The sequence below is a fragment of the Pseudophryne corroboree genome, chromosome 7 (genome assembly GCF_028390025.1).
Source record: "Pseudophryne corroboree isolate aPseCor3 chromosome 7, aPseCor3.hap2, whole genome shotgun sequence".
NCBI lineage: Eukaryota > Metazoa > Chordata > Amphibia > Anura > Myobatrachidae > Pseudophryne > Pseudophryne corroboree.
This window is the reverse complement of record NC_086450.1, coordinates 515444731-515467451: the sequence shown is the minus strand read 5'-3', so window position 1 is coordinate 515467451 and position 22721 is coordinate 515444731. Positions and strand designations below refer to the sequence as shown.

The 22721-nt window shown below is 51.4% G+C and overlaps 1 protein-coding gene across 2 annotated transcripts in view; it reads left to right on the top strand.

Annotated features, from left to right (window-relative positions):
• The window catches only part of RNF40 (ring finger protein 40), a 271003-nt gene that overhangs the window by 135874 nt on the left and 112408 nt on the right, over window positions 1-22721 (top strand). For both annotated transcript variants that reach the window (XM_063935490.1, XM_063935489.1), the window contains exon 13: window positions 8338-8684. In XM_063935490.1, coding sequence (XP_063791560.1) covers window positions 8338-8684 — 347 coding nt within the window. The remainder of the gene's footprint in view (window positions 1-8337; window positions 8685-22721) is intronic.

Sequence of the window (22721 nt, the reverse complement as noted above, 5' to 3'; positions counted from 1 at the left end):
GAGACAGGGGAGGTAGAGATGACACCACCTGAGAGACAGGGGAGGTAGAGATGACACTACCTGAGAGACAGGGGAGGTAGAGATGACACTACCTGAGGGACAGAGGAGGTAGGGATAACACCGCCGAGAGACAGAGGAGGTAGAGATAACACCACCTAAGGGACAGAGTAGGTAGAGATGATACTACGTGAGAGACAGAGGAGGTACAGATGACACTACCTGAGGGACAGAGGAGGTAGAGATGATACTACGTGAGAGACAGAAGAGTTACAGATGACACCACCTGAGGGTCAGGGAAGGTAGAGATGACACCACCTGAGGGACAGAGGAGGTAGAGATACCACCTGAGGGATAGAGGAAAAAGAGATGGCACCACCTGAGTGACAGAGGAGTTAGAGATGGCACTACGTGAGGGACAGAGGAAATAGAGATGACCCAACCTGAGGGACAGGGGAGGTAGAGATGACACTACGTGAGGGACAGAGGAAATAGAGAGGACCCCACCTGAGGGACACTGGAGATAGAGATGACACTACGTGAGGGATAGGGGAGGTAGAGATGACATTACCTGAGGTACAGAAGAAGTAGAGATGACACCACCTGATGCACAGAGGAGGTAGAGATAACACCACCTGAGGGACAGAGGAGGTAGATATGACACCATCTGAGGGACAGAGGAGGTAGCTATGACACCACCTGAGGGACAGAGGAGGTAGAGATGACAGCACCTGAGTGACAGAGGAGGTAGAGATGACACTACATGAGGGACAGAGGACGTTGAGATGACACCACCTGAGGGACAGAGGAAATAGAGATGACACCACCTGAGGGACAGAGGACGTAGAGATGATGCTACCTGAGAAGAGATGACACCACCTGAGGGACAGGGGAGGTACAGATTACACCACCTGAGGGACAGAGGAGAAAGAGGTGACACTACCTGAGAGACAGGGGAGGTAGATATGACACTACCTGAGAGACAGGGGAGGTAGAGATGACACTACCTGAGAGACAGGGGAGGTAGAGGTGACACTACCTGAGGGACAGGGGAGGTAGAGGTGACACCACCTGAGTGACAGAGGCGGTAGAGATATCACCATCTGAGGGACAGAGGAGATAGAGATGCCAGCACCTGAGGGACAGGGGAGGTAGAGATAACAACATCTGGGGGACAGAGGAGGTAGAGATGACACCACCTGAGTGACAGAGGAGGCAGAGATGACACCACCTGAGTGACAGAGGAGGCAGAGATGACACTACGTGAGGGACAGAGGAAATAGAGATGACACCACCTGAGGGACAGAGGAAATAGAGATGACACCTCCTTAGTGGCAGAGGAGATAGAGATGCCAGCACCTGAGGGACAGGGGAGGTAGAGATAACACCATCTGGGGGACAGAGGAGGTAGAGATGACACTATGTGAGGGACAGAGGAAATAGAGATGACACTACGTGAGGGACAGAGGAAATGGAGATGACACCACCTGAGGGACAGAGGAAATGGAGATGACACCACCTGAAAGACAGAGGAGGTAGAGATGGCACTACGTGAGGGAAAGAGGAAATAGAGATGACCCCACCTGAGAGACACTGGAGATAGAGATTACACTACGTGAGGGACAGGGGAGGTAGAGATGACATTACCTGAGGTACAGAAGAAGTAGAGATGACAGCACCTGATGCACAGAGGAGGTAGAGATAACACCACCTGATGGACAGAGGAGGTAGATATGACACCACCTGAGGGACAGAAGAGGTAGAGATGACACCACCTGAGTGACAGAGGAGGTAGAGATGACACTACATGAGGGACAGAGGAAATAGAGATGACACCGACTGAGGGACAGAGGAAATAGAGATGACACCACCTGAGAAGAGATGACACTACCTGAGAAGAGATGACACCTCCTGAGGGACAGGGGAGGTAGAGATTACACCACCTGAGGGACAGAGGAGAAAGAGGTGACACTACCTGAGAGACAGGGGAGGTAGAGATGACACTACCTGAGAGACAGTGGAGGTAGAGATGGCACTACCTGAGGGACACTGGAGATAGAGATGACACCACCTGAGGGACAGAGGAGGTAGAGATGACACCACCTGAGTGACAGAGGAGGTAGAGATGACACTACATGAGGGACAGAGGAAATAGAGATGACACCGACTGAGGGACAGAGGAAATAGAGATGACACCACCTGAGGGACAGAGGACGTAGAGATGACGCTACCTGAGAAGAGATGACACCACCTGAGAAGAGATGACACCACCTGAGGGACAGGGGAGGTAGAGATTACACCACCTGAGGGACAGAGGAGAAAGAGGTGACACTACCTGAGAGACAGTGGAGGTAGAGATGACACTACCTGAGAGACAGGGGAGGTAGAGATGACACTACCTTAGAGACGGGAGGTAGAGATGACACTTCCTTAGAGATAGGGGAGGTAGAGGTGACACTACCTGAGGGACAGGGGAGGTAGAGGTGACACCACCTGAGTGACAGCGGCGGTAGAGATATCACCATCTGAAGGACAGAGGAGATAGAGATGATACTACCTGAGAAGAGATGAAACCACCTGAGGGACAGGGGAGGTAGAGATGACACGACCTGAGGGACAGGGGAGGTAGAGATGACACTACCTGAGAGACAGGGGAGGTAGAGATGACACCACCTGAGAGACAGGGGAGGTAGAGATGACACTACCTGAGAGACAGGGGAGGTAGAGATGACACTACCTGAGGGACAGAGGAGGTAGGGATAACACCGCCGAGAGACAGAGGAGGTAGAGATAACACCACCTAAGGGACAGAGTAGGTAGAGATGATACTACGTGAGAGACAGAGGAGGTACAGATGACACTACCTGAGGGACAGAGGAGGTAGAGATGATACTACGTGAGAGACAGAAGAGTTACAGATGACACCACCTGAGGGTCAGGGAAGGTAGAGATGACACCACCTGAGGGACAGAGGAGGTAGAGATACCACCTGAGGGATAGAGGAAAAAGAGATGGCACCACCTGAGTGACAGAGGAGTTAGAGATGGCACTACGTGAGGGACAGAGGAAATAGAGATGACCCAACCTGAGGGACAGGGGAGGTAGAGATGACACTACGTGAGGGACAGAGGAAATAGAGAGGACCCCACCTGAGGGACACTGGAGATAGAGATGACACTACGTGAGGGATAGGGGAGGTAGAGATGACATTACCTGAGGTACAGAAGAAGTAGAGATGACACCACCTGATGCACAGAGGAGGTAGAGATAACACCACCTGAGGGACAGAGGAGGTAGATATGACACCATCTGAGGGACAGAGGAGGTAGCTATGACACCACCTGAGGGACAGAGGAGGTAGAGATGACAGCACCTGAGTGACAGAGGAGGTAGAGATGACACTACATGAGGGACAGAGGACGTTGAGATGACACCACCTGAGGGACAGAGGAAATAGAGATGACACCACCTGAGGGACAGAGGACGTAGAGATGATGCTACCTGAGAAGAGATGACACCACCTGAGGGACAGGGGAGGTACAGATTACACCACCTGAGGGACAGAGGAGAAAGAGGTGACACTACCTGAGAGACAGGGGAGGTAGATATGACACTACCTGAGAGACAGGGGAGGTAGAGATGACACTACCTTAGAGACAGGGGAGGTAGAGGTGACACTACCTGAGGGACAGGGGAGGTAGAGGTGACACCACCTGAGTGACAGAGGCGGTAGAGATATCACCATCTGAGGGACAGAGGAGATAGAGATGCCAGCACCTGAGGGACAGGGGAGGTAGAGATAACATCTGGGGGACAGAGGAGGTAGAGATGACACCACCTGAGTGACAGAGGAGGCAGAGATGACACCACCTGAGTGACAGAGGAGGCAGAGATGACACTACGTGAGGGACAGAGGAAATAGAGATGACACCACCTGAGGGACAGAGGAAATAGAGATGACACCTCCTTAGTGGCAGAGGAGATAGAGATGCCAGCACCTGAGGGACAGGGGAGGTAGAGATAACACCATCTGGGGGACAGAGGAGGTAGAGATGACACTATGTGAGGGACAGAGGAAATAGAGATGACACTACGTGAGGGACAGAGGAAATGGAGATGACACCACCTGAGGGACAGAGGAAATGGAGATGACACCACCTGAAAGACAGAGGAGGTAGAGATGGCACTACGTGAGGGAAAGAGGAAATAGAGATGACCCCACCTGAGAGACACTGGAGATAGAGATTACACTACGTGAGGGACAGGGGAGGTAGAGATGACACTACCTTAGAGACAGGGGAGGTAGAGGTGACACTACCTGAGGGACAGGGGAGGTAGAGGTGACACCACCTGAGTGACAGAGGCGGTAGAGATATCACCATCTGAGGGACAGAGGAGATAGAGATGCCAGCACCTGAGGGACAGGGGAGGTAGAGATAACATCTGGGGGACAGAGGAGGTAGAGATGACACCACCTGAGTGACAGAGGAGGCAGAGATGACACCACCTGAGTGACAGAGGAGGCAGAGATGACACTACGTGAGGGACAGAGGAAATAGAGATGACACCACCTGAGGGACAGAGGAAATAGAGATGACACCTCCTTAGTGGCAGAGGAGATAGAGATGCCAGCACCTGAGGGACAGGGGAGGTAGAGATAACACCATCTGGGGGACAGAGGAGGTAGAGATGACACTATGTGAGGGACAGAGGAAATAGAGATGACACTACGTGAGGGACAGAGGAAATGGAGATGACACCACCTGAGGGACAGAGGAAATGGAGATGACACCACCTGAAAGACAGAGGAGGTAGAGATGGCACTACGTGAGGGAAAGAGGAAATAGAGATGACCCCACCTGAGAGACACTGGAGATAGAGATTACACTACGTGAGGGACAGGGGAGGTAGAGATGACATTACCTGAGGTACAGAAGAAGTAGAGATGACAGCACCTGATGCACAGAGGAGGTAGAGATAACACCACCTGATGGACAGAGGAGGTAGATATGACACCACCTGAGGGACAGAAGAGGTAGAGATGACACCACCTGAGTGACAGAGGAGGTAGAGATGACACTACATGAGGGACAGAGGAAATAGAGATGACACCGACTGAGGGACAGAGGAAATAGAGATGACACCACCTGAGAAGAGATGACACTACCTGAGAAGAGATGACACCTCCTGAGGGACAGGGGAGGTAGAGATTACACCACCTGAGGGACAGAGGAGAAAGAGGTGACACTACCTGAGAGACAGGGGAGGTAGAGATGACACTACCTGAGAGACAGTGGAGGTAGAGATGGCACTACCTGAGAGACAGGGGAGGTAGAGATGACACTACCTGAGAGACAGGGGAGGTAGAGATGACACTACCTGAGAGACAGTGGAGGTAGAGATGACACTACCTGAGAGACAGGGGAGGTAGAGATGACACTACCTTAGAGACAGGGGAGGTAGAGGTGACACTACCTGAGGGACAGGGGAGGTAGAGGTGACACGAGGTAGAGGTGACACCACCTGAGTGACAGAGGCGGTAGAGATATCACCATCTGAGGGACAGAGGAGATAGAGATGATACTACCTGAGAAGAGATGAAACCACCTGAGGGACAGGGGAGGTAGAGATGACACTACCTGAGAGACAGGGGAGGTAGAGATGACACTACCTGAGAGACAGGGGAAGTAGAGATGACACTACCTGAGGGACAGAGGAGGTAGAGATAACACCACCGAGGGACAGAGGAGGTAGAGATAACACCACCTAAGGGACAGAGTAGGTAGAGATGATACTACGTGAGAGACAGAGGAGTTACAGATGACACCACCTGACGGACAGAGGAGGTAGAGATACCACCTGAGGGATAGAGGAAAAAGAGATGGCACCACCTGAGTGACAGAGGAGTTAGAGATGGCACTACGTGAGGGACAGAGGAAATAGAGATGACCCCACCTGAGGGACAGGGGAGGTAGAGATGACACTACGTGAGGGACAGAGGAAATAGAGATGACACCACCTGAGGGACACTGGAGATAGAGATGACACTACGTGAGGGACAGGGGAGGTAGAGATGACATTACCTGAGGTATAGAAGAAGTAGAGATGACACCACCTGATGCACAGAGGAGGTAGAGATACCACCTGAGGGACAGAGGAGGTAGCTATGACACCACCTGAGGGACAGAGGAGGTAGCTATGACACCACCTGAGGGACAGAGGAGGTAGAGATGACACCACCTGAGTGACAGAGGAGGTAGAGATGACACTACATGAGGGACAGAGGAAATAGAGATGACACCACCTGAGGGACAGAGGAAATAGAGATGGCACCACCTGAGGGACAGAGGACGTAGAGATGATGCTACCTGAGAAGAGATGACACCACCTGAGGGACAGGGGAGATAGAGATTACACCACCTGAGGGACAGAGGAGAAAGAGGTGACCCTACCTGAGAGACAGGGGAGGTAGATATGACACTACCTGAGAGACAGTTGAGGTAGAGATGACACTACCTGAGAGACAGGGGAGGTAGAGATGACACTACCTTAGAGACGGGAGGTAGAGATGACACTACCTTAGAGACAGGGGAGGTAGAGGTGACACGAGGTAGAGGTGACACCACCTGAGTGACAGAGGCGGTAGAGATATCACCATCTGAGGGACAGAGGAGATAGAGATGCCAGCACCTGAGGGACAGGGGAGGTAGAGATAACAACATCTGGGGGACAGAGGAGGTAGAGATGACACCACCTGAGTGACAGAGGAGGCAGAGATGACACTACGTGAGGGACAGAGGAAATAGAGATGGCACCACCTGAGGGACAGAGGAAATAGAGATGACACCTCCTTAGTGGCAGAGGAGATAGAGATGCCAGCACCTGAGGGACAGGGGAGGTAGAGATAACACCATCTGGGGGACAGAGGAGGTAGAGATGACAGTACGTGAGGGACAGAGGAAATAGAGATGACACTACGTGAGGGACAGAGGAAATGGAGATGACACCACCTGAGGGACAGAGGAAATGGAGATGACACCACCTGAAGGACAGAGGAGGTAGAGATTACACTACCTGAGAAGAGATGACACCACCTGAGGGACAGGGGAGGTAGAGATGATGGCACCTGAGGGACAGGTGAGGTAGAGATGACACTACCTGAGAGACAGAAGATAGAGATGACACCACCTGAGAGACAGGGGAGGTAGAGATGACACTACCTGAGAGACAGGGGAGGTAGAGATGACACTAACTGAGGGACAGGGGAGGTAGAGGTGACACCACCTGAGTGACAGAGGCGGTAGAGATATCACCATCTGGGGGACAGAGGAGATCGAGATGACACCACCTGAGGGACAGAGGAGATAGAGATGACACTACCTGAGAAGAGATGACACCTCCTTAGTGGCAGATGAGATAGAGATGACAGCACCTGAGGGACAGGGGAGGTAGAGATAACACCATCTGAGGATCAGAGGAGTAGAGGTGACACTACCTGAGGGACAGAGGAGGTAGAGATGACGGTACCTGAGGGACAGGTGAGATAGAGATGACACCACCTGAGAGACAGAAGGTAGAGATGACACCACCTGAGGGAAAGGGAAGGTAGAGATGACACCACCTGAGTGACCGAAGATAGAGATGACACCACCTGAGGGACAGGGGAGGTAGAGATGACACCACCTGAGGGACAGGTGAGGTAGAGATGACACCACCTGAGAGACAGGGGAGGTAGAGATGACACCACCTGAGAGACAGGGGAGGTAGAGATGACACCACCTGAGGGACAAGAGAGGTAGAGATGACACCACCTGAGGGACAGGGGAGATAGAGATGACACCACCTGAGTGACCGAAGATAGAGATGACACCACCTGAGGGACAGGGGAGATAGAGATGACACTACCTGAGAGACAGGAGAGGTAGAGATGACACCACCTAAGGGACAGAGGAGGTAGAGATGACACCACCTGAGATGTCAGTGTCTGAGAGACATAACACACATGATTGTGAGTGGCTGATCACCCTTCTGCCTGGATTATGCAGTATTCCTGTCATATTTGGCATAGAGGTGATCTGCTGTCCTGGTCACTGATCTAGTGTATGCACATTTAGGGATTCAGGTTCTTGGCCCCATTCATGGAACCACCCTAACTGTACTTCCTAAAGGTCGGTCAGCCCGCCACAGGACCATCCTTACTCACTGTGTTTTATCTTGCTAACTAGTTGGTTTCGGCAGTCAGGATATCACGTTTCTGACAGCAGATACAAGTCATTTCCTTTTCTGCGGCACAACGAGGAGAGTCTGCATGTCCCTAAGCTAGCCTATCCTCCTTTTTAGATGCGTCTACAGGTGGGTGCTCCCCCGTGCCCAGCCCCAAGCCTTTCCAGTGCCGAAATGATGACCACCACAGTAGTGAAAGAAGAAGAGGCAGATGTGAAGAAAGAACAGCCTGGAGTTGTGATGCGTGACCCAGAAACCCCTACTACTCCTGAAGTAAAGAAGGAGGAAGAGGAACAGAGAAAAGAGCCAGAGCGCAGTAAAACGCGAGAGCGAGAAATGGACAGGGAGCGAGAAAAGGAGCGTGACAGAGAAAAGGATCGAGATCGTGACCGGGACAAGCAGAAGACAGATGACAGTAAAAGGAAGGACTCCGATATCTTGAAACAGCTGAGAGTAGAACTCAAGTAAGATGCCTCTTGTGATGCTGAGTTTTGTACTCAAACTTCTATCTCTCCACCTCCATATATCCTGTCTTCTGTCTCCCCGCCTCCCTATATCCTGTCTTCTATCTCTCCACCTCCCTATATCCTGTCTTCTGTCTCTCCGCCTCCCTGTATCCTGTCTTCTGTCTCCCCGCCTCCCTATATCCTGTCTTCTATCTCTCCACCTCCCTGTATCCTGTCTTCTGTCTCCGCCTCCCTGTATCCTGTCTTCTGTCTCCCCGCCTCCCTATAGCCTGTCTTCTATCTCTCCGCCTCCCTATATCCTGTCTTCTGTCTCCCGCCTCCCTATAGCCTGTCTTCTGTCGCTCCGCCTCCCTGTATCCTGTCTTCTATCTCCCCGCCTCCCTATATCCTGTCTTCTGTCTCCCCTCCTCCCTATATCCTGTCTTCTGTCACTCCACCTCCCTATATCCTGTTTTCTGTCTCTCCACCTCCCTATATCCTGTCTTCTATCTCTCCACCTCCCTATATCCTGTCTTCTATCTCCCCGCCTCCCTATATCCTGTCTTCTGTCACTCCACCTCCCTATATCCTGTCTTCTGTCTCCCCGCCTCCCTATATCCTGTCTTCTATCTCTTCACCTCCCTATATCCTGTCTTCTATCTCTCCTCCTCTCTATATCCTGTCTTCTGTCTCCCCGCCTCCCTATATCCTGTCTTCTATCTCTCACCTCCCTAAATCCTGTCTTCTATCTCTCCACTTCCCTATATCCTGTCTTCTATCTCTCACCTCCCTATATCCTGTCTTCTCTCTCCCCGCCTCCCTATATCCTTTCTTCTATCTCTACGCCTCCCAATATCCTGTCTTCTGTCTCTCCAGCTCCCTATATCCTGTCTTCTATCGCTCCGCTTCCCTATATCCTGTCTTCTGTCTCTCCAGCTCCCTATATCCTGTCTTCTATCGCTCCGCTTCCCTATATCCTGTCTTCTGTCTCCCCGCCTCCCTATATCCTGTCTTCTGTCTCCCCTCCTCCCTATATCCTGTCTTCTGTCACTCCACCTCCCTATATCCTGTTTTCTGTCTCTCCACCTCCCTATATCCTGTCTTCTATCTCTCCACCTCCCTATATCCTGTCTTCTATCTCCCCGCCTCCCTATATCCTGTCTTCTGTCACTCCACCTCCCTATATCCTGTCTTCTGTCTCCCCGCCTCCCTATATCCTGTCTTCTATCTCTTCACCTCCCTATATCCTGTCTTCTATCTCTCCTCCTCTCTATATCCTGTCTTCTGTCTCCCCGCCTCCCTATATCCTGTCTTCTATCTCTCACCTCCCTAAATCCTGTCTTCTATCTCTCCACCTCCCTATATCCTGTCTTCTATCTCTCACCTCCCTATATCCTGTCTTCTCTCTCCCCGCCTCCCTATATCCTTTCTTCTATCTCTACGCCTCCCAATATCCTGTCTTCTGTCTCTCCAGCTCCCTATATCCTGTCTTCTATCGCTCCGCTTCCCTATATCCTGTCTTCTGTCTCTCCAGCTCCCTATATCCTGTCTTCTATCGCTCCGCTTCCCTATATCCTGTCTTCTGTCTCCCCGCCTCCCTATATCCTGTCTTCTGTCTCTCCAGCTCCCTATATCCTCTCTTCTGTCTCTCCAGCTCCCTATATCCTGTCTTCTGTCTCCCCTCCTCCCTATATCCTGTGTTCTATCTCTCCGCTTCCCTATATCCTGTCTTCTGTCTCTCCAGCTCCCTATATCCTGTCTTCTGTCTCCCCCTCCTCCCTATATCCTGTCTTCTGTCTCCCCACCTCCCTATATCCTGTCTTCTGTCTCCCCGCCTCCCTATATCGTGTCTTCTATCTCTCCGCTTCCCTATATCCTGTCTTCTGTCTCTCCGCCTCCCTATATCCTGTCTTCTGTCTCCCCGCCTCCCTATATCCTGTCTTCTATCTCTCCACCTCCCTATATCCTGTTTCTATCTCTCACCTCCCTAAATCCTGTCTTCTGTCTCCCCGCCTCCCTATATCCTGTCTTCTATCTTTCCGCCTCCCTATATCCTGTCTTCTATCTCTCCGCTTCCCTATATCCTGTCTTCTATCTCTCCGCCTCCCTATATCCTGTCTTCTATCTCTCCGCTTCCCTATATCCTGTCTTCTATCTCTCCGCTTCCCTATATCCTGTCTTCTATCTCTCCCCCTCCCTATATCCTGTCTTCTATCTCTCCCCCTCCCTATATCCTGTCTTCTATCTCTCCCCCTCCCTATATCCTGTCTTCTATCTCTCCACCTCCCTATATCCTGTCTTCTGTCTCTCCGCCTTCCTATATCCTGTCTTCTATCTCTCCGCTTCCCTATATCCTGTCTTCTATCTCTCCACCTCCCTATATCCTGTTTCTATCTCTCACCTCCCTAAATCCTGTCTTCTGTCTCCCCGCCTCCCTATATCCTGTCTTCTATCTTTCCGCCTCCCTATATCCTGTCTTCTATCTCTCCGCTTCCCTATATCCTGTCTTCTATCTCTCCGCCTCCCTATATCCTGTCTTCTATCTCTCCGCTTCCCTATATCCTGTCTTCTATCTCTCCGCTTCCCTATATCCTGTCTTCTATCTCTCCCCCTCCCTATATCCTGTCTTCTATCTCTCCCCCTCCCTATATCCTGTCTTCTATCTCTCCCCCTCCCTATATCCTGTCTTCTATCTCTCCACCTCCCTATATCCTGTCTTCTGTCTCTCCGCCTTCCTATATCCTGTCTTCTATCTCTCCGCTTCCCTATATCCTGTCTTCTGTCTATCCACCTCCCTATATCCTGTCTTCTGTCTCCCCGCCTCCCTATATCCTGTCTTCTGTCTCCCCACCTCCCTATATCCTGTCTTCTGTCTCCCCTCCTCCCTATATCCTGTCTTCTGTCTCTCCAGCTCCCTATATCCTGTCTTCTGTCTCCCCACCTCCCTATATCCTGTCTTCTATCTCTCCACCTCCCTATATCCTGTCTTCTGTCTCTCCAGCTCCCTATATCCTGTCTTCTGTCTCCCCGCCTCCCTATATCCTGTCTTCTGTCTCTCCACCTCCCTATATCCTGTCTTCTGTCTCTCCACCTCCCTATATCCTGTCTTCTGTCTCTCCAGCTCCCTATATCCTATCTTCTGTCTCTCCAGCTCCCTATATCCTGTCTTCTGTCTCCCCGCCTCCCTATATCCTGTCTTCTGTCTCTCCACCTCCCTATATCCTGTCTTCTGTCTCTCCAGCTCCCTATATCCTGTCTTCTGTCTCCCCGCCTCCCTATATCCTGTCTTCTGTCTCCCTGCCTCCCTATATCCTGTCTTCTGTCTCCCCGCCTCCCTGTATCCTGTCTTCTATCTCTCCGCTTCCCTATATCCTGTCTTCTGTCTCTCCGCCTCCCTATATCCTGTCTTCTATCTCTCCACCTCCCTATATCCTGTCTTCTATCTCTCCCCCTCCCTATATCCTGTCTTCTATCTCTCCCCCTCCCTATATCCTGTCTTCTATCTCTCCACCTCCCTATATCCTGTCTTCTATCTCTCCACCTCCCTATATCCTGTCTTCTATCTCTCCACCTCCCTAAATCCTGTCTTCTGTCTCCCCGCCTCCCTATATCCTGTCTTCTATCTTTCCGCCTCCCTATATCCTGTCTTCTATCTCTCCGCTTCCCTATATCCTGTCTTCTATCTCTCCGCTTCCCTATATCCTGTCTTCTATCTCTCCACCTCCCTATATCCTGTCTTCTATCTCCTCGCCTCCCTATTTCCCGTCTTCTGTCTCCCCGCCTCCCTGTATCTTGTCTTCTATCTCTCCGCTTCCCTATATCCTGTCTTCTGTCTCTCCGCCTCCCTATATCCTGTCTTCTATCTCTCCACCTCCCTATATCCTGTCTTCTGTCTCTCCAGCTCCCTATATCCTGTCTTCTGTCTCTCCAGCTCCCTATATCCTGTCTTCTGTCTCCCCGCCTCCCTATATCCTGTCTTCTGTCTCTCCACCTCCCTATATCCTGTCTTCTGTCTCTCCACCTCCCTATATCCTGTCTTCTGTCTCTCCACCTCCCTATATCCTGTCTTCTGTCTCTCCAGCTCCCTATATCCTATCTTCTGTCTCTCCAGCTCCCTATATCCTGTCTTCTGTCTCCCCGCCTCCCTATATCCTGTCTTCTGTCTCTCCACCTCCCTATATGCTGTCTTCTGTCTCTCCAGCTCCCTATATCCTGTCTTCTGTCTCCCCGCCTCCCTATATCCTGTCTTCTGTCTCCCTGCCTCCCTATATCCTGTCTTCTGTCTCCCCGCCTCCCTGTATCCTGTCTTCTATCTCTCCGCTTCCCTATATCCTGTCTTCTGTCTCTCCGCCTCCCTATATCCTGTCTTCTATCTCTCCACCTCCCTATATCCTGTCTTCTATCTCTCCCCCTCCCTATATCCTGTCTTCTATCTCTCCCCCTCCCTATATCCTGTCTTCTATCTCTCCACCTCCCTATATCCTGTCTTCTATCTCTCCACCTCCCTATATCCTGTCTTCTATCTCTCCACCTCCCTAAATCCTGTCTTCTGTCTCCCCGCCTCCCTATATCCTGTCTTCTATCTTTCCGCCTCCCTATATCCTGTCTTCTATCTCTCCGCTTCCCTATATCCTGTCTTCTATCTCTCCGCTTCCCTATATCCTGTCTTCTATCTCTCCACCTCCCTATATCCTGTCTTCTATCTCCTCGCCTCCCTATTTCCCGTCTTCTGTCTCCCCGCCTCCCTGTATCTTGTCTTCTATCTCTCCGCTTCCCTATATCCTGTCTTCTGTCTCTCCGCCTCCCTATATCCTGTCTTCTATCTCTCCACCTCCCTATATCCTGTCTTCTGTCTCTCCAGCTCCCTATATCCTGTCTTCTGTCTCTCCAGCTCCCTATATCCTGTCTTCTGTCTCCCCGCCTCCCTATATCCTGTCTTCTGTCTCTCCACCTCCCTATATCCTGTCTTCTGTCTCTCCACCTCCCTATATCCTGTCTTCTGTCTCTCCACCTCCCTATATCCTGTCTTCTGTCTCTCCAGCTCCCTATATCCTGTTTTCTGTCCTTTCTCCTTCATCCACTAGGGGACACTGGAGCGCAGTTACAATGGGGAAATAGTAGGCAGTTACTGGGAGCTGGCACTTTAAATTTATAACCATGTGACTAGCTCCTCCCCTACTATGTCCCCCCTCCAAGCCAGTCTTTATTTTGTGCCCAAGGGAGCTGGTTCACTTGAGCCTTCTCTGAAGAAATTTTTTTTTTCTTTCTTGCACTCACAGACGGGCAGCTTTGCCACTGCCAGTCTGCACCGCGGGAGCTGCCGGCGGGGACTCATCGCAGCTGCGTGCGGCTCGGGATGGGCCCCGGCTGAAGGAGACACTGAGCTCTCCGGAGCTGGCCGGACACCGCTGCGTGCGGCGCGTGTCGGGTCCACTCCGTCGGCAGAATATTCGGGCAGCGGTGAGTATATGCGACCGGACACCGCTGCGTGCGGCGCGCGTCGGGCCGCTCCACCAAGGCGGTTAGTAAAAAGGCTGTACTTTTATTATGTACTTGTATCTGCAGAGAGTATGGAAACTGTGATTTATTTTAATGCCCCGGCTCTCCCCTCTCCCCCCTCTCTTAGCGCTGGTCCCGGCGGCCGCAGCTCACACTGCCCGCTCCCCCTGCGCTTAGCGCTGCTCCCGGTGGCCACGGCTCTCTTCCCCCGCTCCCCCCGCCCGGATCCCCGCTCAGCGCGGCTCACAGAGCCGGCACGGGGATTCCGCTGGAGGCGCAAAGCATGTTTAAATCTGGCGCCTTTACGGAGGGGGGCGGAGCTTAGTCCCGCTCTGCTCCGCCGAGCTCAGCGCGCGCTGGCGGCCATTTCCCAAGGCTGCAGCGCTGGAAGCAGAGGCGGATCGTTGTCCTTCGGCACAGTGAGTGTGTTACAGTGGGGACAGGGGGCCACTGGGGGCACCTACACTTATTATAGCTGCCTGACACTGCACAGTAGCGTGCAGGAGACCTAGGCTGCTGTGGCTGGGCTTCTCCCTGCTCTCCCCCTTCCCTCCCCTTCTGCCTATTGCTGTGTGTGTGTGGGGGGAGGGTGACAGCTTGGTGCTGCCATGGCAGGCAAAGGCTCCAAGGCGTCTCAAAAACAGTCTTCATTTATGTGAGATGGGGGGGTCAGAATCTATCCAGCCCTCATCAGAGCCCCAGAGCTCCCCTGCATGGACATCACAGCTCACAGAGGTTATGTCCCTGCTGACTAGGGAACTGAAGGCCTCTAGGGAAGACAGAGAGGCGGCCCGGGTCCGACAGCCTGTCCCGGTACCGGAACCAGAACCAGCATGGGCTGTTTCCTTGGCGAAATCAGTAGAAGGGCTCTCTAGGGCTGTAATCCCTTCGCAGACCCCGTCCTTTAGTCCTCCCTCACAGGCTTCTAAAAAGAGATTGCTAGCCTCTGTGTTGCAGGATTCTGACGATGATATGCCTCAGTTAGATGAGGCGGTGGTAGATGTACAGGATACTGATGACGATCAGGTGTATGAGGACTCTGAACCAGAAGCTCAGGGTATTGAGGCTCTTATTAGTGCTATTCGCTCAGTATTACAGGTGGAGGAGACGGAGCAGGACGCCTTACGCCCTTCAAGGTTTGGCACCAACCAATGCTTGGTTTCGGAGGAGCTAGATGCGCTCATAACGGCAGCCTGGAAACATCCAGACGCGAAATTTCAGGTATCAAGAAAACTGTTGTCTTCCTATCCTTTTCCCGCAGATAGCCGGGAACGCTATGAGACCTCTCCGATTGTGGATCCTTCAGTGTCTCATCTGTCCAAAAAGCCGGTTCTGCCGGTTCCTGGAGCGACTTCGCTTAAGGAGGCGTCGGATAGGAAGTTGGCGTCGGATAGGAAGTTGGAATCCAACTTGAAGACTATTTACTCGGCAGCGGGGGTATTACATCGCCTGGCGCAGGTAGGTTGTTGGGTCAACAATGCGATCGAAGCTTGGGCGGAGCAATTGTCCTCTGGAATTCGGGACGATTTGCCAGCGAATCAACTGATACAGTTGGCGGAACACATCCGTGAATCAGCCCTTTATCTTTGCGAGGCTTCCAAGGACATCTCTATCATCGGTGCTAGGATTTCCGCTTTAGCAATTTCGGCTCGCAGAGCTCTCTGGCTGCGGCAGTGGCAAGCGGATACGGAGTCCAAAAGGGCAGCAGAAGCGTTACCCTTTTTTTGGGAGAGGTCCTGTTCGGTAAGGGTCTGGATGCCTGGATTTCTTTTTCATCCACTAGGGGTCACTGGAGTACTCTTGGGGTATGGACGGTTCCACAGGAACTAGGCACTGAATAAATTAAAATTTGAGACTACTCCTCCCCTCCATATCCCAGAGTACCTCAGTGTTTTTTCGGTGCTCACAGAGCAACAAGGCTTGTGGAGTTGGTCCACAATTATTGGATTTCTTTAGATTTTTTCAATGTTCCACATCCCTTCCCCCCCTTCCAGAAAGGCGAGGGTCCGGGATAGTGGAAGCTGCTGAAGCAGCTGTGGGTGTCGGGCCTCTCTGAAATAGCTCCCTCACCACCACGTGCAGGACTCCCTGCAGAAAAGGCTGGACGGAGCCTACAGAAGAAGCCCCGTCATAGCCCTCACCACAGGGTCCAGGTATGTTGGAACGGGGCGGTCAGCTCACGCTGCCGCCCCGCTGTGTGGGGATACTGTGTGTGTGTGTGGCCCCCCGCCGCTGCTTTCAGCCGCCCGCCACCGCTTCCAGCGCTGCTGATTACGCTGCCTCCCCGCCGCTCTGAGCCGCGCCGGCCACGTTGATTTATGCATAGGCCGCTCCACGGCTCTATGCGTCGCGCTCCCCGGCCCTCGATGCCGCTTCCGGCTCCCTCTCCACCATAGCCCGGCTCCGTGTATAGGAACGGTACACGGAGCACGGGATGGGGGGCACACAAATGAGAGTTTTTGTAAAAGGCAGGCTCCATAGCCTAGTGAGTAACTTTGCTGCCACAGTGATTTTCCCTGCACACAGAAATGTCAGGGTCACTGGATAAAATCTCATGTTCAACTCTTGTTTATAAAAGGGAAAGTATGTTTACTAGAATACAGTAGCGCTGCATATGTATTACAATAGGCTATTAAGTCTTTGTTAAACAGGATACAAGTTATATGTGCAGGTTTGAATGCAACATAAGATGTTTATTAAATCTGCTTACACAATTATAAGTCTGCACTTTGTGTTATACTGTGAGCATGGGGACATATTTAACCATGCTTCCTGTTGTTTTTCCTGTTGTATTTCCAGAATTTCCTGTATTACATCTCTCCTCCATTGAAGGCGCAGGGGTGTTAGGGGGAATTTTAGGGGGAATTTGGGATCAGGCATATCAGGCATATTGCTGGCGTGCACTGCACTTGGCCAGATATATATTTATAGAGACACCTTAGTGCTATTTACTGAGTCGCGCAAGTTGTCTGTCTTTGTATTCTGTATTGTCTGTCTGCATAATGAGTAAGACACCAGCAAAGACTAAAAAGCAGTTTCCCTGCCATGTCTGTAAGAGTGTATTACATGGATATTCACTCACTTCTCTTACTATTATTTATATCATAACTGTTTATAATGATATGGGCCCTCATTCCGAGTTGTTCGCTCGCAAGCTGCTTTTAGCAGCTTTGCACACGCTAAGCCGCCGCCTACTGGGAGTAAATCTCAGCTTATCAAAATTGCGAACGAAAGATTAGCAAATTTGCGAATAGACAGTTCTTAGCAGTTTCTGAGTAGCTCCACACTTACTCGGCAACTGCGATCAGTTCAGTCAGTTTCGTTCCTGGTTTGACGTCACAAACACACCCAGCGTTCGCCCAGACACTCCTCCGTTTCTCCTTCATCCACTAGGGGCCACTGGAGCGTAGTTACAATGGGGAAATAGTAGGCAGTAATTGGGAGCTGGCACTTTAAAATTCTCACACTGTGGCTATCTCCTCCCCTACTATCTCCCCTCCAAGCCAGTCTTAGTTTAGTGCCCAAGGGAGCTGGTTCACTTGGGTTTAGCTGAAGAAATTTTTCTTTTTTCTTTATTATTTTATTTTTCTTTCACACACTCACAGACTGACAGCTCTGCCACTGCCAGTCTGCACCGCGGTAGCTGCCGGCGGGGTCCCATCGCAGCTGCGTGCGGCTCGGGATGGGCCCCGGCTGAGGGAGACATTGAGCTCTCCTGAGTTGGCCGGACACCGCTGCGTGCGGCGCGTGTCGGGGCCGCTCCACCAGCAGAAGATTCCGGCAGCACGGCAGCGGTGAGTATCAGCGGCCGGACACCGCTGCGTGCGGCGCGTGTCGGGGCCGCTCCACCAGCAGAAGATTCCGGTCGGTGAGTATCAGTGGCCGGACACCGCTGTGTGCGGCGCGTGTCGGGGCAACTCCATCAGGAAATTCTGCTACAACGGTGAGTACACATGAAACTGTGATTATGTGTGTTGTGTCTTTTATATTCACTCCCCGCTCCCATACATGTGGGCCACACTCAGGGTCCCTGGTCTAACCCCCCTCCACTCATATAGGGGCTGTGTATAAGGGCTGTGTACTGTGTATTGCATTAAAAAAAAAAAAAAAGATTTTTATTTTGCAAGGCACCTTTATACTTAGGCGCTATTACCAGGGGGGGCGGAGCTTAATCCCGCTCGACCCGGCGGGCAAAGCTCCCCGGCTCACAGGAGAGGCGCTCCCCGCTAAGTTTGCGCGGGAGCTTCAGAAGCACAGTTACAGAAAAGGGGGCGGAGCTTTCTCCCGCTCTGCTCGGCGGGCTCAGCTCCCCGGCAGCGGCTCACAGGAGAGGCGCTCCCCGCTAAGTTTGCGCGGGAGCTTCAGACAGAGCACAGTTACAGGAAAGGGGGCGGAGCTTTCTCCCGCTCTGCTCGGCGGGCTCAGCTCCCCGGCAGCGGCGCGTGTGATCAGCGGGGGAGGCAGAACGCTCCCCGCTGTCTTAAGAAGGATGGCTACAAGATTGCCAGGCACCCCATGTGTATCACCAGTGCACCCGGGTTACAGTGCACATAACGGGGGGCGGGGCTTCCTCCCGCCTTGGATCTCGGCTCATGGAGGCCACCAGCGGCTTGGTCAGTGCTGGCGGCCATTTCCTCTCTGAGGGGGAAACCTATACCCGGACTCCACTACTGCGGTGAGTGTCTGGATCTTCTTGTCACTGCAGGAGTGGTTTTTTCTTAATGTGTTCCTCCTGTGGCACACATATATCTCCCTCTCTCTCTCTCTCTCTCTCTCTCTCTCTCTCTCTATATATATATATTTATATATATATATATATATATATATATATATATGATCAATGTATATAGTTGTGCTGGGTATGTATATATGTGTATAGATACATATCTTGTATGTATATTATATTATGTTTTATATATAGTGTTATATCGGATTATATCCATATATGCATATATAATCAACTAGCGCCGTTGATTTTAAAGTTAGGCGCCATAGCAGTGCCCCTTTGTCAGCGGGGCTAGTGCTGTTAATTCAGCACGGAGTCCCCTGTTTCTGGTATATGGAGTCAGCTCACTACTGCTCTTTATCAGGGCACAGTTAGGCTTACTGAATATTTACAATAAGATAGAACTACAAGCTCCACCGACATTTCTTATAATAACACAGACCTGGGTTCCCGTACCACATATCTTCACCCTGCCATATTGATTTTTCACCCGGCTTTACTCACAGGCTGTCCGCCATTTTGCTCAACCAGCGGGGGTGGGTGTTGTCACCCCTTTATTACTCCTTTATTTCACTTGGTAATAATACTGTGTGTAATTTGGGGGAATGTGTGTGGTGTCGGCCAAATAGCTGCAGTGGCTCGGTACGCTTATAGCGGGGACATCTGAACACAGATTGAATTCCACCAAACACAGCTTTAGGGGATATGCGCCTGTCAAAGCACGTTATAGTGCAGAGTTTATAGAGGGTTACACTTCTTTAACCTGTCTTTTCTCTTTTCGTTTAACTAAACGTAACACCCAGGACAGAGAATTCCCTGTTATGTGTAGATTGTGCGGTGGAGCCATCTGATTAGCCCTCAATGCAGTTGCAGGACGTTCTGTTTGAACAGCCCAGCTTATGCAGGTAAGGTCACCGTTACCAGAGACCCCGTCCGTCATTTCTTCTCCCCAGGTTGCTAAACGATGCTGCGGATGACAGACCTCTCTGGAAGGAGGCAATGGATGTCCGGGATACCTAGGATGTCTGTTTTCGGTGCAGTCCGAGCAGTGTCTCTGGGTCCTGGAGACATACGACTGCACGTCTTCAGGTTTCTAAAAGGATCTTGCTAACCTCCAAGTTACACGAGATACGGACTGAACCAGTATCTCCGGATATTGAGGCGTATTGTACAGCAGTTCGTCTGGTGCTGCAGGTAAAGAGGTCGGACACTTCAGGTCCCTCGGGGTTTGACGCCAAGGAAGAAATGACAGCGACTTGTTCAGTTTCGGATGAGCTGTGCATGCTCCGGTAGGCGGCCGGGAAGCATCCGAATTCACAATTTCAGGTATCGAACAATGTTTGTTTGCCTATCCTTTTCCCGCAGATAGCAGGATACGATATCAGACCTCTCCAGGTATACCCCTCGATGTATCGCCGGTCCAACAAGCTGCCGTTTTCCTGGGCCAGCCTTGCTGAGGTATACATCTGAGAGACATATGCGACAGCAGGGGTTCGACCTTATCCGGAGCAGGTAGGTTGCGGAACAATTGTCCTCTAGGTTACTGGATAATTCGCATCAGGATCAACTGATGCTTTGGGACAGATCAGAATCACGATTCTGCTTTATATTCTTTTGAGGTCTCCACGTCTGTATACTCGGAACCTGCATTTTCGCTTGGGCTGTCTTAACCCGACGACCTCTGGGGCTGCACCAGTGACAGGTGAACATGAAATCCTACGGGGCAGAGGGTTCAGGGGAAGGAACTTCCGGCATGATTTCTCGAACCATTGGGGGTAAGTCCATTTCTTTATCATCCACTAGGGGTCACTGGAGTACTCTTGGGATATGGACGGGCTTCCGTAGGAACAGCACTGAATATTTAAATTTAGAACACTCCACCCCTCCATATTCCCGAGTACCTCTCAGTGTTTTTTCTGTGCTCGAAGTAGTAACAGCTATGTGACTCAGGTCACGATTACTATTGAAGAATTTTATTTTTATTTTTATTTTTATTTGATATTTTTACTATTTTACACATCCCTTTCCCCCTTCCAAAAGGCAGGGTCAGGGATAGTGCAGCTGCTGATAGCAGCAGGGGCGTGTCGGGCCTCTCTGAAAGAGCTCCCTCACAGCCACACACACAGCCTCCTGCACTGGCTGGCCGGCGCTTGTTCAGAAGCCCCGTCGGAGCCTCCTCACAAGCTGCAGGATAAAGGTATGTGAACGGGGCGGTCAGCTCCCGCTGCCGCCCCGAGGTGTGGGGACATTGTTAGCACCCGCCGCTGCTCTCTACACTTAGTCGCCCGCCGCGCTCGCCGCGCTCCACTTAGCCGCCCGCTCCCGCCGCTGCTATCCCCACTCAGCTGCCTGGCGACGGCCACAGCTAATCTTACGATGCCTCCGGCCGCCGCTGCTCTGCCGCTCTGAGGGCGCCGGCCGCCGCAGCTCTCCCGCTCACGGAGCCGGCCGCCGCTACTGCTCCGGGTCCCACCGCTCGTGGACGCGCTGCTCACCCGGTCTCACAGCGCTCGGGGATACCCACTGGAGCTCCACACGCTGCGCTGCCACTGCTTTAAATCGAAAAGAGCATGCAGCCATTACACAAGGGTGAGGCGGAGGGGGGGGCCAATAATAAGGGGGCAATAAGCAGCATAAGAAATACTGCAGCACCAGATGCTAGGCTGCATGGATATTTGCAGGATTTATTAAGCATAGCATGGCAGCCATTTTAACATGCTTCCTGTGTCTTCCTGCTGTGATTCCAGAATGTTCCAGTACTACATCTCTACTCCACCGGAGGCGCAGGGGTGTTAGAGGGAATTTGGGATCACATTTCATACTACTGGCCACGTGTACTGCACTTGGCCAGATATATATACAGAGACACCTTACTAGTATTTTACTGAGTCGTGCAAGTGTCTGGTTTTTTGTGTATTGTATTGTCTGTCGCCATAATGAGTAAGGCACCAGCAAAAAACTAAAAAGCATAATTGCAAAGTCTGTAGCAGTGTGTTACCGGATGGATCTACCACATGTACAGTATGTTTTGTGGATTCGGTTCAGAATACCATTTCTGCTCCTGTTTTACAACCAATGTCCTCACCGGACCCTCCGTGGGGTATGTTAGTAAATGTACTGGATAGGTTACAATCAGAATTGACCGCCGCTCGTCAGGAGCGGGAAACGGCAAGATCTGAATCTAGGGTGAGACCGCCAGAACTACCGGAGGCGTCTCAGCTTTGCGTAAGGTCCAAATCCATTTTGGGTAAACGGGATAAATTTCATATGTCTTATGATTTTCCAGTGTCTGCTATGTTGCATTCTGACGATTCCATGCCAGACCTCACGGAACAAGATGAGGGTGAGGAGGGCGAAGTGGAGTCAGATGGTGAGGATTTTAACAGTTCCGGCATTGATGATCTCATCAGAGCGGTACGTCAGTCTCTGAAGTTTACTGAAACTGAGGAGCCTCTCACAAATGATTAGGTCGTATTTACTAAACGACAAAAAACACCAATAAGTTTTCCTGTGTCGGAATCTCTTAATCAGATGTTAGTAGAAACATGACAGAATCCAGATAAACGGTTTTCTATACCTCGCAGATTTAAGTCTAGTTACCCGTTTCCAGACTCGGTAACATGTACATGGGAGAATCCACCAATAGTTGATTCTTCAGTGTCAAAGCTTACCAAGAAATTAACCATACCAGTGCCAGCAGCTACTACGCTTAAAGACCCTTCAGATCGCAAGATAGAAACTATGCTAAAATCCATGTATGTAGCAGCAGGTGTGATGCTGAGACCTGGATTGGTTGGCATTTGGGTCACTAAGGCGCTCATAATATGGCT